This window comes from Saimiri boliviensis, chromosome 9 (genome assembly GCF_048565385.1).
Source record: "Saimiri boliviensis isolate mSaiBol1 chromosome 9, mSaiBol1.pri, whole genome shotgun sequence".
In the NCBI taxonomy this organism is placed as follows: domain Eukaryota; kingdom Metazoa; phylum Chordata; class Mammalia; order Primates; family Cebidae; genus Saimiri; species Saimiri boliviensis.
In genome coordinates this window covers 99962892-99981482 of record NC_133457.1, presented here as the reverse complement: position 1 = coordinate 99981482, position 18591 = coordinate 99962892, and the positions used below count along the sequence as shown (strand labels likewise).

At 42.6% G+C, this 18591-nt stretch overlaps 1 protein-coding gene and 1 non-coding gene across 4 annotated transcripts in view; one reads left to right on the top strand and one right to left on the bottom strand.

Moving 5' to 3' along the window:
• PHF20 (PHD finger protein 20) overlaps nt 1-18591 on the bottom strand; it is a 178700-nt gene that overhangs the window by 123759 nt on the left and 36350 nt on the right. For 2 of the 3 annotated variants that reach the window (XM_039479285.2, XM_074406449.1), the window contains exon 2: nt 17734-17848. In XM_039479285.2, coding sequence (XP_039335219.1) covers nt 17734-17816 — 83 coding nt within the window. In that variant the 5' untranslated portion in view covers nt 17817-17848. Of the gene's footprint in view, nt 1-8407; nt 8503-17733; nt 17849-18591 lie in introns of those variants that run through there. The other variant, XM_074406448.1, reaches the window with a different exon arrangement.
• On the top strand, nt 15529-15631 carry LOC120367954 (U6 spliceosomal RNA). Its single transcript, XR_005582194.1, has one exon. It is a non-coding gene; the product is annotated as a U6 spliceosomal RNA (small nuclear RNA).

Here is an 18591-nt window from a genome sequence, read left to right as displayed (position 1 = left end):
CCTGGGATTACAGGCATGAGCTACCATGCTCAGCCCAGCTGTCAAATCTCTCTCTAACCCAAGGCTCACACTTGAACATCTGACTCAGTTTTTCAACTATCCATTCAACATCTCCACTTAGTCATCTAAAAGGAATCTCATATATTTAACATGACCAAAACCAAACTGCTTACCTTCTCCTAGAACTTGGTTCTACTGAAGTCTATCCCATTTCCACATGTGGTAATTCCATCCACTGGTACAGAGAGAAAAAGCCCTTGGAGTAATCCTTGACTCTTCTCTGTATCTTACAATGCCATCAGCAAATCTGTCAGCTGTACCTTCAAAAATTATCCAGACTCTGATCACTTCTCATCAACCCCCCTACAGCTTTTTAGTTCAAACAACTATCATCTTTCATACGGACTACTACAAGAGATCCTTGCTCTTCTTGTTTCTGCCCATGGCTGCCTACAGCATATTCTACACACAATAACCACAGCAACTTTTTTTTTTTTGAGACAGGGTCTTGCTCTGTCACCCAGGATGGAGTGCAGTATCATCATCTCAGCTCACTGCAATCTCTGCCCCCCAGGCTCAAGTGATTCTTCCACCTCAACCTCCCAAGTAGCTGAGACCACGGGTGCACATCACGATGCCTGGCTATTCTTTTGTATTTTTAGTAGAGATGGGGTTTTGCTATGTTGTCCAGGCTCACATCCACCATTTTTTTTTTTTTTTTTTTTGAGACGGAGTTTCAGTCTTGTTACCTAGACTGCAATGCAATGGTGCAATCTCAGCTCACTGCATCCTCCACCTCCTGGGTTCAAGCAATTCTCCTGCCTCAGCCTCCTGAGTAGCTGGGATTATAGGTGCCCACCACTATGCCTGGTTAATTTTTCATATTTTTGGTACATGTTGGCCAGGCTGGTCTCAAACTCCTGGCCTCAGGTGACCATAGCCACTTTTAATACCTGAAATCGCCGGGTGCGGTGGCTCACACCTGTAATCCCAGCACTTCGGGAGGCCGAGGTGGGTGGATCACGAGATCAAGAGATCAAGACCATCCTGGTCATCATGGTGAAACCCCGTCTCTACTAAAAATACAAAAAATGAGCTGGGCATGGTGGTGCATGCCTGTAATCCCAGCTACTCAGGAGGCTGAGGCAGGAGAATTGCCTGAACCCAGAAGCGGAGGCTGCGGTGAGCCGAGATCGTGCCATTGCACTCCAGCCTGGGTAACAAGAGCGAAACCCCGTCTCAAAAAAAAAAAAAAGAAAAAAAGAAAAACATCACTTCCCTGTTTAAGACCTTTGAATGGCTTACTATCACATTTAGAATAAAGTCCAAACTCATTATGGCCAATCTGGCCCCTGCTGACCTTTCTGGGCTCACCTCCTACCTCTGGCCTCTCACTTTCTACCCTCGAAGCCACATGTTTCTTCCTACTATTACTTGAATACCCTGCTTGCTCCTACATCAGGACTTGTGCCTTGACTGCCTCTGTCTGCAATCCTCTTTCCCCTGGATACTAACATAACTCACTCGCTCACTTACTTCGGGACTCTATTCAAACATCTCCCTGTCAGAGAGATCTCCTCTGTCTACCCTCTATATAAAAAAGCAAAATACATACACATAGAGGCACTCTCTACCCACTTGAAAGTACTTATTCCAAAAAGAAAAAAAAAAAAGAGAGAGAGAGAGAAAAAGGAAGAAAAGAAAACACAAAGTACTTATTCCACTTTCTAGGATTCATCACTACCTAACATTACCCGTATATAGCAGTCTGCTTGTTTATGTTCTATCCACCTCTACTAGGAATATCCATATCCACCTCCATTAGGAATGTCAGCTCCTAAAGATCAGGGACTGTCTATCCTAATCACCACTATTTCTCCAGCATCTAGCATTGAATGAATGACTTGGCATCAAAAGTCATCTTTCTAGACTGGGCATGGTAGCTTACGCCTGTAATCCCAGAACTTTGGGAGGCCAAGACAGGCAAATCACGAGGTCAAGAGATCAAGACCATCCTGGCCAATTTGGTGAAACCCCTTCTCTACTAAAAATACAAAAATTAGTTGGGCATGGTGGTGGGTGCCTGTAGTCTTAGCTACTTGGAAGGCTGAGGCAGGAGAATTGCCTGAACACAGCAGGTGGAGAATGCAGTGAGCCAAGATTGTGCCACTGCACTCCAGCCTGGTGACAGAGCAAGACTCCGTCTCAACAAAAAACAAAAAGCCGGGCGCAGTGGCTCATGCCTATAATCCCAGCACTTTGGGAGGCTGAGACAGGTGGATCACAAGGTCAAGAGATCAAGATCATCCTGGTCAACAAGGTGAAACCCCGTCTCTACTAAAAAAAATACAAAAATTAGCTGGGCATGGTGGCACGAGCCTGTAATCCCAGCTACTCGGGAGGCTAAGGCAGGAGAATTGCTTAAACCCAGGAGGCAGAGGTTGCGGTGATAGTGCCATTGCACTCCAGCCTAGGTAATAAGAGCGAAACTCCATCTCAAAATAAAAAAAATTAAAATTAAAAAAAAGTCATCTTTCTGAAGGCTTCTGAAATTCCCACATATGAAATGAAATGTTCTCCCCTAGGAGTTTTTGTAAAGGAACTTTTTACAGAATAAATATCTCTTCGCAATATAATTTCAGGGACTATATTCTAGGTACAGAACACATGTATGGGAATCAAAGCCACACCCTAGTGTGCACAGAAGCCAGACTAGCTAGACTCAAATCCTAATTCACCATTAACAGCTACATAGCACTGGGAAACTTAACCGCTTTCTGCATCTATTTCCTCATATATAAAATGGAAATCATAAAAGTGCCCCTTATAGCATCTTGAGGATTAAAGGAGGTATAACATATAAAGCCTTTAGACTTGTGCCTGACACTGAGTAAATCACTCTGAGGAAAGAAACTCCTCTTTCCTGTCTCTTGCCTCAAAGAAGGAGGAAGTAAAAATTGAGACATAGCAGGCATAAGGTCAGTGACCTGGAGGTTAAAGATTAAAACACCCCCCACCCTCAAGATCTCAGGTGATGTTAAGGGTGGAGGTGATATGGAGAAATGCCCTCTATTGTTCCCATTCAATCTTGCTCAAACCCCCATGCTTACTTCATCAATCAAGACCCCCTCACATGTACTTTCTAAAATTGTAAACCCAAGGGCCTTTCACATATAATATCTAGAGTTGTAAGCCTACATAAAGGCAAAGGTTTCCTTTGTTAGACAAGCTTGGCTGTTAGGCAACTACACCACCTTGCTCCCAGCCGAATAAATCACTCCTTCCTTCCCTGTTCGGTGTTCAAGAGGTCTGCTTCTTGCAGCCACTCCTGCTTCAACTCAATAAATGTGAATCACTAGCAAAGACATAAGCATGAGAATATATGATTAACAACCCCTGACCATCAATACTAAACACCAAAGCCAAATACTTGACTCATCTCTAAACATCTCGAAGTACTTATTTTTATTCATTTCAAAGCACCTGGTGTACTACCTGGCTCACAGCAGACATTCAATACATGTTTGTAGAAAGCTCAGAAAAGATTGCTTTAAAAAAAACAAAAAACAAAAAAAAACAGATGGTATAAGAAGTAAGGTGGTAGGAACCAGAAACTGAGATGTGATCAGTGCAAATAATCCTAATGAAAAAGAAATCAAAAATGATCTAAGGACATTATGAAACTCAGATTTTTAAATCCTCTATAGAAGAAACGGAAGTAAACTATCATCAGCTTAAATGGAAACACAGTAGTGGACAGATGCCAGAGTGTCAGGAAAGCAACAGACAGAAGGAGCTTTTTCATTGTGTTCAGAGCAAGAAAAGAGAAGGCCAGCTTTCTCTACTGCTTAAAACAGACGGCACACTCCTGACAGATGACAGGAAGAAGGCGGAAGGTGGCAGAGCAAGCAGATTCTACTCTATCAACCAAGCAACAACTAGGAAACTGCAGCCTCTGAGATGTTAGTTCATCTATACAACCCAGGAAGTAAATAGAGAAGGCAGGGCCAGCATGGTGGCTCATGCCTATAATCCTAGCACCTTGGGAGACTGAGGTGGCCAGATCACCTGAGGTCAGGAGTCCAAACCAGCCTGTCCAGCATGGTGAAACCACGTCTCTACTAAAAATACAAAAATTAGCCAGGTGTGGTAGCACATGCCTGTAATCCCAGCTACTTGGGAGGCTGAGGCAGGAGAATCCCTGGAACCCAGGAGGTGGAGGCTACAGTGAGCTAAGATCATGCCACTGCTCTCCAGCCTGGGCGACAGAGTAAGACTGTCTCAAAAACAAAACAAAACAAAAACAGGGAAGGCAGGATTACACTCTCCATGCTAAAAGTTCACCCCAAAGTGGTACATTAAAAATTATAGCCGGGTACAGTGGCTCACACCTGTAACCTTAGCACTTTGGGAGGCCTAGGTAGGCAGATTACCTGAGGTCAGGAGTTCAAAAGCAGCCCGACTAACAAGGATAAACCTCATCTCTACTAAAAATACAAAAGTAGCTGCGCATGGTGGTGCATGTCTGTAATCCAAGGTACTCAGGAGGCTGAGGCAGGAGAATCACTTGAACATCACTTCGCCTTGAGGCGAAGGTTGTGGCAAGCCGAGATCCCTCCACTGCACTGCAGCCCGGGCAACAAAACAAAACTCCAGTCCGAAAAAAAAATTATAATATGGGCCAGGTACAGTGGCTCATGGCTGTAATCCCAACACTTTGGGAGGCCAAGGTGGGAAGATCAACACTTTAGGAGGCCAAAGCGGGAAGATCACTTGAGCCCTGGAGTTTGAGACCAGTCTGAGCAATACAGCAAGACTCAGTCTTTATCACAAATTTTATTTTTTAATTTTTTAATTGTTTTGAGACAGGGCTTCACTCTGTCACCCAGGATGGAATGAAGTGGCACGATCTAGACTCACTGCAATCTCTGCTTCCTGGGCAGAGGTTGATTCCAGAAAGGATTCCCCAGCCTGTCTCCCAAGTAGCTATAGGCATGAGCTACCAACACCCAGCTAATTTATATATAATTTTTTTTTAATTGCATTTTAGGTTTTGGAGTACATGTGAAGAATATGCAAGATTGTTGCATAGGTACACACATGGCAGTGTGGTTTGCTAATTTTTGTATTTTTTTGTAGAGACAGGGTTTTGTCATGTTGCTCCAGGCTGTTCTTGAACTCCTGAGCTCAAAGCAATCTGCCCACCTTGGTCTCCCGAAGTGTCAGGATTACAGGTGTGGGCCACTGTGACTGGCCCAAAAAATAATTTAAATGTAGAAATAAAATTAGACTATAGGAGTATTAAAAAAAGAAGAACCGTTAGTTCATACAATAGATTAAAAAAAAATTTAATTTGGGATTAAGTTTATGACATAAATCAAATACAATTTATCCTGAGTAAGATATACATTTCTAAATGTCAAAAAAACCTTAAAATCCAGTCAGTATATTTGTTAATAGTAATACTGATACTGTAACTTTGAAACTATTTTGCATATAACACAGAATAAGGCACATAGGTTAAAGTATGACTAGGAACAAAGATTATCCGTAGAAAACAAAGACAAAAATTAAAATCAAAAGGTAAATTCCTGGCTAGGTGCAGTGGCTCATGCCTGTAATCCCAGCACTTTGGGAGGCCAAGGTGAGCAGATCATTTGAGGTCAGAAGTTCAATACAGGCCTGAACAACATGGTGAAATGTTGCTTCTACTAAAAATACAAAAATTAGCCAGGCGTGGTGGTGGGTGCCTATAATCCCAGCTCCTAGAAGGCTGAGACAGAAGAATGCTTGAACCCCCCAGAGATGGAGGTTGCTGTGAGCTAAGATCCCACTCCTGCACTCCAGTCTGGGTGACTGAGCAGGACTCCATGTCAAAAATAAATACATAAATTCCTTTTGTCAATTATGTCTCAATAAATCTGGAAGGGGAATACATATATATTCCAAAATGTTTTTTGTTTGTTTGTTTTTTTGAGACAGTCTTAATGCGTTAACCCAGGCTGGAGTACAGTGGTATAATCTTGGCTCACTGAAACTTCTGCCTCCTGGGCTCAAGTGATCCTCTCACCTAGGCCTCCTGGGTAGCTAGCTAGAATTATAGGCACATGCTACCATGTCCAGCTAATTTTTTGCAATTTTAGTAGAGACGGGGTTTCACCACATTGGCCAGGCTGGTCTCAAACTCTTGACCTCAAGGGATCTGCTCGCCTTAGCCTCTCAAAGTGCTGGGATTACAGGCGTGAGTCACCATGCCCAGCCATATTTTAAGTTTTATTTAGCATAGTTATACCATGCATATTCTATTTGTTAGTTCTTTTTGTTTCATTCTTTCATTGATTCATTCATTCATTCATTATTTGGTGGGGAGGTTTGAGGGAACAGGGTCTCTCTCTGTTGCCCAGGCTGGAGTGCAGTGGCACAATCTTGGCTCACTGTGACCTCAGCCTCCTTGGGTTCAAGCGATTCTCCTGCCTCAGCCTCCTGAGTAGCTGGAATTACAGGCACCTGCCTTGACGCCTGGCTACTTTTCATCATGTTGGCCAGTTTGGTCTCAAACTCCTGACCTCAGGTGATCCACACACCTTGGCCTCTCAGTGCTGGGATTATAGGCGTGAGCTACCATGCATGGTCTTTTTATTTATTTTTGAGATAGTGTCTCTGCTGCCCAGGACTTATATTTCCAATTTAAATTTAACATTTTAGGCTGGGAGCAGTGGTTCATGCCTGTAATCCCAGCACTTTGAGAGGCCAAGGCAGGAAGATCACTTGAGGTCAGAAGTTCAAGACCAGCCTGGCCAACAGGGTGAAACCCCGTCTCTACTGAAAATACAAAATTAGCCAAGCATGGTGACACGTGCCTGTAGTCCTAGCTACTTGGGAGGCTGAGACAGGAGAATTGCTTGAACTCGGGAGGCAGAGGTTGCAGTGAGCCATTGATAGCACTACTGCACTCTAGCCTAGGAGACAGAGCAAGACTCTTGTCTCAAAAAATAAATAAATAAACTGGAAATATCAAAGTGAACTCACAATTTTTCAAAAAATATACTTCTTAGCTCCATCCACTAAAAGGTTAAGACAATGACATCCTAGCAGCAATAAACACACCCAGTGCCCAAAAATTTGGTTTTTTTTAACCAATGTTTTATTTTATTTAGAAATAGATAGAGGGCCAGGCATGGTGGCTCACGCTTGTAATCCCAGCACTTTGGGAGGCCAAGGCAGGTGGATCACGAGGTCAGGAGTTCAAGACTAGCCTGGCCAACACAGTGAAACCCCATCTCTACTAAAAATACAAAAAAATAGCTGGGCATAGCAGCAGGCACCTATAATCCCAGCTACTTGGGAGGCTGAGACAGGAGAATCACTTGAACCTGGCAGGTGGAGGCTGCAGTGAGCCGAGATCACACCACTGCACTCTAGCCTGGGCGACAGATCCAGACTCTGTCTCAAAAAAAAAAAAAAAAAGAAAGAAAGAAAGAGAGAGAGTCTTGTTCGTATCACCCAAGCAGTGGTGTGATTATAGCTAACTGCAGCCTCAACCTCAGCAGTCAATTTATTTTATTTTATTTTTTTTGAGACAGAGTCTCACTCTGTCACTCAGGCTAGAGTGCAATGGCGCCGTTTCGGCTCTGCAACCTCCACCTCCCAGGTTCAAGTGATTCTTTCGCCTCAGCCTCCTGAGTAGCTGGGACTAAAAGCGCATGCCACCACACCTGGCTAATTTTTGTGTTTTTCATAGAGATGGGGTTTCAGTATGTTGGCCAGGCTGGTCTCAAACTCCTGACCTCGTGATCCGCCTGCCTCAGCCTCCCAAAGTGCTGGGATTACAGGTGTGAGCCACTGTGCCCAGCTCAGATGTCAATTTCTAAATACCCTTTCCCAATTAAAGAAACCAAGCCTTATATAACTGGCTGAGTCCAAGGTCTGGGATGGAAAAAGTGGAAGGTAAGTTTGGGGTTTCTAATACTGCCGTAAAACAAAAATATGCTAAGGGACTAACATGAATGTGTCAAAAGAACAAAGGAGCTAGTTTAAACAACCTCCCACTGGCCAAATTTGGGATAATTCTAGCAAAAATAATAATAACAATGAATGGAACAGACTACACCTCCATACTGAATAATCTTATTCCTTAGTGCACTTTAAAATAATAAAAATAAAAGCTCTTCTTACAGAAGAACATCAGCTAATAAAACAGAATGACAAAACTAGAAAATTGCCATTTTTCCATCTCCGGTGTAATAACTGATTGAGGTAAGGATTATCAATGGATGTTAAATCATTAGGTAAATGGTGTGGGAGGATAATAGGATATTGACAGGTAACAAAAGTAACCCCACAGATTATTTACTACTTGCACAAGGAAAAATATACCTTTATAATGGTGAGAGATGGAAGTCATTACCTTATCCAAGTGATACACGGAACAGTGGGACGACCTAGCTTTATGTGTCCCCCGATGTGATGCAATATGAAACACGGCATTACCACTGAAACACTCTGCAAAAAAAATGTTTAATCTGAAGTCTAGACCTCATTTCCAGTTTACAGGAAATAGAAGAGAATACAAGGAACAAGTTAAACTCAGCATGATAAAAACCATGTGACCAAACCAGAATGTGGGACATTCTACAAAACAACTGTTCAGAACTCTTAAAAATTAAATAAATGATGCTGTGAAGGGGAAAAAAACTGGGAAGGGAGAAAGATTACCATGTAATCAAAGCAATCAAAAAGACATAAAAACAAAAACGTAACATGGATCCTGTCTGGAAAAACACTATAAGGGACATTTTTGGAAGAACAAGAATATCTGAATATCTCTGGATATTATATAGTATACAATTATTGCTAAATTAAATAAGTATATAAAGCAAATGCGCTAACAACTAGTGAATACAGGTGGAATGTATAAAGTTTCCTCAACTTTTTATTATCTTAGAAAATTTTCTTAATAAAAAGCTGGGACTTAGTTACTTTAGGGCCAAAAATAAGAACAAATAATTCAAGGATTCAGAGGCAAAAAGTCACAAGGAAATAAGCAATTAAAAAGTGAACCCTGGCAGGGCATGGTGGCTCATGCCTGTAATCTCAACACTTTGGGAGGCCAAGGCAGGCGGATCAGTTGTCAAAAGACCAAGACTATCCTGGTCAACATGGTAAAACACCTCTCTACTAAAAATACAAAAATTAGCTGGGGATGATGGTGCATGCTGTAGTTCCAGCTAATTGAGAGGCTGAGGCAGGAGAATCGCTTGCACCCAGGAAGCAGAGTTTACAGTGAGCTGAGATCTCGCCACTGCACTCAAGCCTGCACTCGACAGAGAAAGACTATGTCTCAAAAAAAAAAGGGGGGCGGGACCCTAATTCCCACACATTTCATTTTGATGGACTGAAAATATACACATATACACACACACACAGAGACACAGACACACACACAAAATATGGCTCTCCCTTGAAGCAATACTACCTACTATAATGTAAACAGATCACTTATCAGGGTGAAAACATAACCCCTTTCAGTTTAGAGATAATAAAACAAACTCTCTATTATTCTTGGCAAAGCATTCAAAGTCAAAGATTTTACCAAAGAATTAAATGTCCAGTACTCTAGATTAGGAAATCAGGTGAACATTTTTAGAATGCATTTTTCAGTGTTTTTTTTGTTGTTGTTGTTGTTGTTAAATTTAGGACTTGGGAACATTCAGATACTCTGGAGAAATTTGGTTATTACAAAAATGCTATGAACACAGTCTACCTTGATTCAAATCCTAGTCCCACCACTGTGTGACCTTGGGCAAATAACTTCATCTCTCTGAGCCTCCTTTTTCAGACAGCTAAAATAAGGCTCATAACAGCACCCACGTGAGGATGTTCCCCCGCCTAAAGTCGGGTAGTCTTCCTCTCAGTGTGGCAGGGTCAATCTCAAAAACAAAAAGAAAATGTTCCAGAAAATAATGGGAAAAACCAACATCCTTATGTTCTAAGACTAGTATAATAATGCTACACTAAAACTGAAAACAGAGAGCACAAGAAGAGATCAAAAACCAAAAGCATAATGAACATGTATCTCAAAATCTCAAATAAAAAATTAGTAAACTAAATCTAATAATTTATTATATAAATGACCTAAGAAGCTTATCCAGGAATACAAGAAAGAATTGTTCAACATTACAAAATCTGTTAATGTCATATACCATACAAACAGATAAAAGGGGAAGCAAAAGAAAAGTAAAAGAAAGATTAAAGGGGAAAATACACATGGTCAATTAATTAGATACCCAGAAAGCATTAAATTCAGTATTACTCAGGCACTGAAAAAAAAACTACCAGCAAACAAGGAATTGACAGGAACTTCTCTAATCTGATTAAACACATCTACCATGATCCTATGATAAACATCATACTTAATGGTGACATCTCAGATGTGTTCCTGTTAAAATCAAACAACAAACTATGGAAGGCTGCTATCATCACTATCATTCAACATCATGCTGCTAAGATCCTGGTCCACGACCATGGGAGGGAAAAAGTGAAAGAAAGACAGGAAGGCAGGAAGGCAGGAAGGAAGAAAGGAAAAGAAATGAGAAGCAGAGGACTAGAAAAGAAGAGGCAAAATAGTTGTTTGCAGATATATGATGTTCTATATAGAAAATCCAAAACAACCATTAAGATGAATATGAAAATGGAGAAAGGTTTCTGTGTAAGACCAGCATATAAAACTCAACAGCAATAAAGCCTCATGTACCCATTACACATGGCCGCTTTTGCTTCCTCTATCTTCCCACCCTTTCCCCTTCTTCCTACTGCCTATATAATCCCAGAATCTTCAATATTATCTTGAAGCAAATCACAACATATAATTATATTCATAAATGTCAGTATATAATCTCTAAGAAATAAGAACTTTTAAAAAAACAAAACTATAGTTATCATTTCCACATCTAAAATGTTAACAACGATTCTCTAATATCAACTAACCAATCAATGTTCAAACTTCCAACAATCTCATAAATGTCATAAATCTTTTTTTAAGCAGTCCGTTTTTGTTTTCAAACTATATAAAATCCACACGTTGAATTTAGTTAAAAACAATATTCCTTCATACAAACAATAACCAAAGAGAAACATAGTGAAAACCTGTCTCTACTAAAATACAAAAAAACTAGCTGGGCGTGGTGAGGCACACCTGTAGTCCCAGCTACTCAGGAAGCTGAGGCGGGGGAATCGCTTGAACCCGTGGGGCGAAGGATGCCGTGAGCCGAGATCGTGCCACTTTACTACAGCCTGGTCAACAGATCAAGACTCCATCTCAAAAAAAGAAAGAAAGAAAGAAAGAAAGAAAGATCCAGGTGGGGCACGGTAGCTCACGCCTTTAATCCCAGCACTTTGGGAGGTCAAGGTGGGCAGATCACAAGGTCAGGAGGTCGAAACCGTCCTGGCCAACATGGTAAAATCCCATCTCTAATAAAATCTTTTTTTTTTTTTTTTTAATTAGCTGGGCATGATGTCGCATGCTTGTAGTCCCAGCTACTCCAGAGGCTAAGGCAGGGGCATCGCTTGAAACCAGGAGGCAGAGGTTGCAGTGAGTCGAGATCATGCCACTGCACTCCAGTCTGGGCAACAGAGAGAGGCTCCGTCTAAGGAAAAAAAGATCCGGCCGGGCACAGTGGCTCACGCCTGTTATCGCAGCACTTTCAGAGGCTGAGGTGGGCAGATCACCTGAGGTCAGGAGTTCAACTCCAGCTTGGCCAACAGGACAAAACCAGATCTCTACTAAAAAAATACCGTAATAGGTGGGCGTGGTGGTGGGCACCTGTAATCCCAGCTACTCCGGAGGCTTAGGCAGGGAATACTGCTTGAACCTTGGAGGTGGAGGTTGTAGTGAGCCGAGATCACGCCACCGCACTCCAGCGAGGGTGACAGAGAAAGACTCCATCTCAAAAAGAAAAAAAAAAAAAAAAAAGACCAGGCACAGTGGCTCATGCCTGTAATCCCAGCACTTTAGGAGGCTGAGGCTGGCAGATCACAAGGTCAGGAGTTCAAGACCAGCCTAGCCAACATGATGAAAATACAAAAATAAAAAATAAAAAATTAGCCAGGTGTGGTGGCAGGCACCTATAATCCCAGCTATTCTCGAAGCTGAGGTAGAAGAATCGCTTGAACCCAGGAGCTGGAGGTTGCAGTGAGCTGAGATCCATTGTACTCCAACCTGGGACACAAGAGCAAGACTCTGTCTCAAATTGAAAAAAAAAAATCCATTCATAGAAGCAACAAAAACTAGACAGTACTTAGGAATAAAACTAATAGATGATAAGCAAAATCTCCATAGAGGTTATAAAACATAACTAAAGTTCATAAAGTAAAACATGAATAAGTACAAAGATATATTTTCATGAACGAAAATTTTTTATCATTAAGATACCAATTCAATACAACTTATTTCAAAACTCCAAAAACACTTTTCAAGAAACTCAACAATAATACCAAAATTCACATTGAAGAGTAAAGGTCTAAGAATACAAAAAATAAAATAAAAACCTGTCTTACCAGATAACAACAGTTCTGTTAAAGCAGTATCAATTAAATAATGTGCCAGTATATATGAATCAATGGAATAGACTAAAGAGCTGAGAACAGGCCTATGTAAATAGGAGACTTAATACATAGAAGTGGTATTGCAGGTCAATGGGGAAAGGATGGACTATACTAAACATGATATTGGGGCAACTGGTTAGTCACTGGGTACAAAACAATAGATACAAGTTCATACCATACATAAAATGAATTCCAGGTGGATTAAAGACCTAAATATACGCTGGGCATTTGGCTCATGCTTCTAATCCCAGCACTATGGGAGGCCGAGGCAGGTGGATCACCTGAGGTCAGGAATTCAAGACCTGCCTGGATAACATAGTAAAACCTCATCTCTACTAAAAGTACAAAAAATTAGCCTAGCATGATGGAATGTGCTGGTAGTCCCAGCTACTTGGAAGACTGAGGTAAGAGGATCACCTGAGCCCACAAGTCAAGGCTGCAGTGAGTTGTAACTACACCACTACACTCTAGCCTGGGCACAGAGTGAAACACTGTCTCAAAAAAAAAAAAAAAAAAAAAAGAAGGCCGGGCGCGGTGGCTCAAGCTTGTAATCCCAGCACTTTGGGAGGCCGAGGCGGGTGGATCACGAGGTCGAGAGATCGAGACCATCCTGGTCAACATGGTGAAACCCTGTCTCTACTAAAAATACAAAAAATTAGTTGGGCATGGTGGCACGTGCCTGTAATCCCAGCTACTCAGGAGGCTGAGGCAGGAGAATTGCCTGAACCCAGGAGGCGGAGGTTGCGGTAAGCCAAGATCGCACCATTGCACTCCAGCCTGGGTAACAAGAGCGAAACTCCGTCTCAAAAAAAAAAAAAAAAAAAAAAAAAAAAGAATAGAAAACACTACCAGAGTATAATGCGTGTATTAAAGTTAAATACTATTTCATAAAATTTGTGTTTCAGTTCAATTTATATAGGTCACATATGGTGACTCATGCCTGTACCCCAGCATTTTGGGAGGCCGAAGCAGGAGGATCACCTGAGCCCAGGAATTCGAAACCAGCCTTGGCAACATAGTGAGACCTCATCTCTAGTAAAAATTTAAAAATTAATCAGGGGTAATGGCACGTGCCTGTGGTCCCAGTTGAAGGAGAAGGACTGCTTAAGCTCAGGGAGGTAGGTAGAGGCTGCAGTGAGCCGTGTTCCCACCACTGCACTGCAACCTGAGCAATAGAGTGAGATCTTGTCTCAAAAAATAAAAATAGGCCAGGCGCAGTGGCTGAGGCCTATGTCCCAGCACTTTGGGAGGCCAAGTTGTGTAGATCACCTGAAGTCAGGAGTTCAAGACCAGCCTGGCCAAAAAAAACCCCAGCTCTACCTAAACTACAAAAAAAAATTAGCCAGGCATGGTGTCTCACAATGGTAATCCCAACTACTCGGGAGGCTGAGGCATAAAAATCGCTTGAACCTGGGGGGCAAAGGTTGCAAAGAGCCAAGATCACGCCCCTGCACTCCAGCCTGGGCGACAAAGTGAGACACAATCTCAAAAAACTAAAACTAAAAATAGATTTTTATGTGTATATGGGTGAGTACCACACTGGATTTTTTTTTTTTTTTTTTTTTTTGAGACAGTCTTGCTCTGTTGCCCAGGCTGGAGTGTAGTGGTATGATCTCGGCTCACTGTAACCTCTGTCTCTCAGGTTCAAGTGATTCTCCTGCCTCAGCCTCCTGAGTATCTGGGATTACAGGCATGAGCCACCATACTCAGCAACATTGGATTTAAAATACATTTCTGGGCCGGGCGCGGTGGCTCAAGCCTGTAATCCCAGCACTTTGGGAGGCCGAGGCGGGTGGATCACAAGGTCGAGAGATCGAGACCAACCTGGTCAACATGGTGAAACCCCGTCTCTACTAAAAATATAAAAAAAAAAAAAAAAAAATTAGCTGGGCATGGTGGCGCGTGCCTATAATCCCAGCTACTCAGGAGGCTGAGGCAGGAGAATTGCCTGAACCCAGGAGGCGGAGGTTGCGGTGAGCCGAGATCGTGCCATTGCACTCCAGCCTGGGTAACAAGAGCGAAACTCCGTCTCAAAAAAAAAAAAAAAAAAAAAAATCAAAAAAAAAAATAAAATACATTTCTTACTGGAGGTTGCGGTCAAAAACGTTTAAAACCCACTGCCCAGAGCCAGGCGCAGTGGCTCACGCCTGTAATCCCAGCACTTTGGGAGGCCAAGGCAGGTGGATCACGAGGTCAAGACATCGAGACCATCCTGGTCAACATGGTGAAACCCCGTCTCTACTAAAAATACAAAAAATTAGCTGGGCAGGGTGGCGCATGCCTGTAATCCCAGCTACTCAGGAGGCTGAGGCAGGAGAATTGCCTGAACCCAGGAGGCGGAGGTTGCAGTAGGCGGAGGTTGCGGTGACCTGAGATCGTGCTATTGCACTCCAGCCTGGGTAACAAGAGCGAAACTCCGTCTCAAAAAAAAAAAAGCCACTGCCCAAGTGAGTGTTTCGTATGTGCACAAAAAGACATTCACAGCAGCGCTGTGTCTCAGGTGAAAAACGGGAATCTAAGAATACATTTAAAAGAAAAGACACAATACTAAATAAAAACTAAATAAACAGGCCGGGCATGGTGGCTTACATCTATACTTCTGTATAAAACTCTATACAGAAGTTAAGGTCTAGTCCCAGCTACATGGAGGGCTGAGGCAGGAGGATCATATGAGCCCAGGAGCTGGAGGCCGCAGTGAACTATGATTGTGCCATTACACTCTAGACCAAGCAGCAGAGTAAGATGCTATCTTAGTGGGGGTGGAGGGAGGGGGTGGTTAGGAGAATATTGTATGTAACAATATGAGTAAATCACAGAAACATACGGAACATAAAAAACAAAGACACAGAAAAAAAAGTTATATGATACTACTTATATAATTGGTTTTAACTTTTTTCTTTTTCTTTCCCTCTCCCAACATTCTCAAGATACTACTTATAAAAAAGGTTTAATTGGAACAATACAGAGAAGATTAGCATGGCCCCTGCGCAAGGATGACATGCAAATTCGTAAAGCATTCCATATTTTTTTAATTAAAAAAAAAAAAAGATTTAAAACTCCCAAAGTAATTGTATTACTAATGGATACACATATGCATAAAGTATTAAACACGTGAACATAAAATACTGAAAACAAAAAAGGAACTAATTATAGATAATACAAATAGCCCAAAAACAGGCTGGGCACAGTGGCTCATGCCTGTGATACCAGCACTTTGGGAGGCCAAGGCAGGCAGATCACTTGAGGTCAGGAGTTCCAGACCAACCTGGCCAACATGGTGAAACCCAATCTCTACTAAAAATACAAAAAATTGGCCAGGTGTAGTGGCAAGTGCCTGTAATCCCAGCTATTAGGGAGGCTGAGGCAAGAGAATGGCTTGAACCTGGGAGGCAGAGGCTGCTGTGAGCCGAGATCACACTGCTGCATTCCAGCCAGGACAAAAAAGCAAGACTTCTGTCTCACAAAAACAAAAAAATAGCCCAAAACAACTGTGTTGAAAAACTAATTGTTTTTGTTTTTTCAAGATAGGGTCTAGCTCAGTCAACCAGGCTGGAGTGCAGTGGCATGATCTCAGCTCACTGCAGCCTCCACCTCCCAGGTTCAAGTGATCCTCCTGTCTCAGCCTCCTGAGTAGCTGGGACTATAGGCACATGCCACCATGCCCGGCTAATTTTTATATTTTTAGTAGAGACAGGTTTCACTATGTTGATTAAGCTGGTCTTGAAGTCCTGACCTCGTGATCCACCTGCCCTGGCCTCCCAAAGTGCTGGGATTACAGGCATGAGCCACTGAGCCCAGCCAACAAGTATACCTAATTATTTTTCTTTTTTTTTTAAAGGAAGTCTCACTCTTGTCCCCCAGGCTGGAGTGCAATGGTGTAATCTCAGCTCACTGCATCCTTCACCTCCTAGGTTCAAGCAATTCTCCTGCCGCAGCCTCCCAAGTAGAGCTGGGATTATAGGTGCGTGCCACCCCACTTGGCTAATTAGACAGGGTTTCACCATGTTGGTCATGCTGGTCTCAAACTCCTGACCTGAGATGATCCACCTGCCTCAGCCTCCCAAAGTGCTGGAGTGGTGGGATTACAGGTGTGAGCCACCGTGCCTGGCCAAGGGTACCTAATTCTAATAGCAAAGACAGTTTTCTGAACCAACTGCTTCCCTGCCTCTCTTCTCCTGTCTTAGATTCCTATACCCGAAGAGCTGGTCAATCTGTCTATTTTGAAATAATCTCACAAAGGGTTAAACTCTCAAAAAGGAATTAGCCAGATGTGGTGGCACACATCTGCAATACCAGCTACCCAGAAGGCTGAGGCACGAGAATCACTTGAAGCCAGGAGGCAGAGGTTGCAGTGAGCAGACATCACACCACTGCACTCCTCCCTGGATGACAGAGAGAGACTCTGTCTTAAAAAAAAAAAAAAAAAAAAAAAAAAAAAAAAAACTATAAAGAGGCACAAGTTCTGAAAACCCCAACCCTCACCTTAAGCACTAACAAATAACCAAATTCTATGATGCCCTCGATCACAGTGATCACTTCATAGACTTTAAAGTCTTCCCCTGCATAGTCTATGATTTGATTCTCAGAATAACCCTATGAGGTCAATATTACCAATACCCACATTTACAGATAAGCCAATGCACAAAGCAGCTAATTATCAGCCAGAGGTCACAAGTCAATGACACAGTTGGGACCGTAACCCTTCAGCTTCTGAACCTAATCACCCTGACAGTGTGCCCTTATGTGATCCCTGCATTTCAACATACAACATCATGCCCAGAAAACAGGATAGGGTGTTCACAACACGTGAGCTGCTTCACTATTTCATCCCTGATCTTTCTCTCTTTTTTTCAGACAGGCAGCCAAGAGCAAGAGAGCTGCCACTATTAACTCCTCCCTACCTCTTCCCTTCCCTGTAGCCATTCAGGCTTCTTTTTCCCAGAACTCCTTCAAATGAACAGGCAAAAAGGGGAAATAAGTATGAACAAAGGGTTACAGGACAGTCACCATGACATCTTACAAGAGTCAGGGAGTAGGAAAACACCACAAAAAAAGCCTAAGCTATCACTATCAGTGCTGGCAAAAGTCCTTTACTGAAGGGCTTTAATTAACAGAAAAATGTAAAAGTACCAGTTTTTTAAACGGTCCCGGGCTTCCAACTGGGCTCCCACTTCAAAGTTGATTCCTCGTCTGTTAGGTGGATGCTTTGTCATTTTCAGTCATCAACGGAGCTGCCTTTATTCTCCTGAAAAAGCCAATTAAATATTTATGAAACTTAGGCAAAGTCTGCCCAGAGTGTAGCATCATTCACTACACATAAAAAACAAACAGGCATTATTCAAAACGCAAAGCTCCATGAAACCCTGTTGGTGCCCTCATTCTAACACAGGTGTGCTTTCCACTGGTTCCTACTCCTCCGTTGTGCAGCATCCTGTGGTTTCTAGAACTGAGAAGACCCTCCCTCAACACTGCTTACTGAAGACTCACCTACAAGGGCCACCCCTCAGAACTACAAAAAGACAGCTACTTTCTTTCCTTTTTTTTTTTTTTTTTTTTGAGATGGAGTTTCGCTCTTGTTACCCAGGCTGGAGTGCAATGGCGCAATCTCGGCTCACCGCAACCTCCGCCTCCTGGGTTCAGGCAATTCTCCTGCCTCAGCCTCCTGAGTAGCTGGAATTACAGGCACGTGCCACCATGCCCAGATAATTTTTGGTATTTTTAGTAGAGACGGGGTTTCACCATGTTGACCAGGATGGTCTCGATCTCTAGACCTTGTGATCCACCCGCCTCGGCCTCCCAAAGTGCTGGGATTACAGGCTTGAGCCACCGCGCCCGGCCCAAGACAGCTACTTTCACAGTTAAATTCAGTCACCTGCTGATGCATGATTCAACAAATATTTACTCAGTGACTATTTAAGGAAACAGTCAAGACGAAACGAGACACAGTTCCTGCCCTCAAGAACTCTTCAGTCTACCAGGGAAACACAA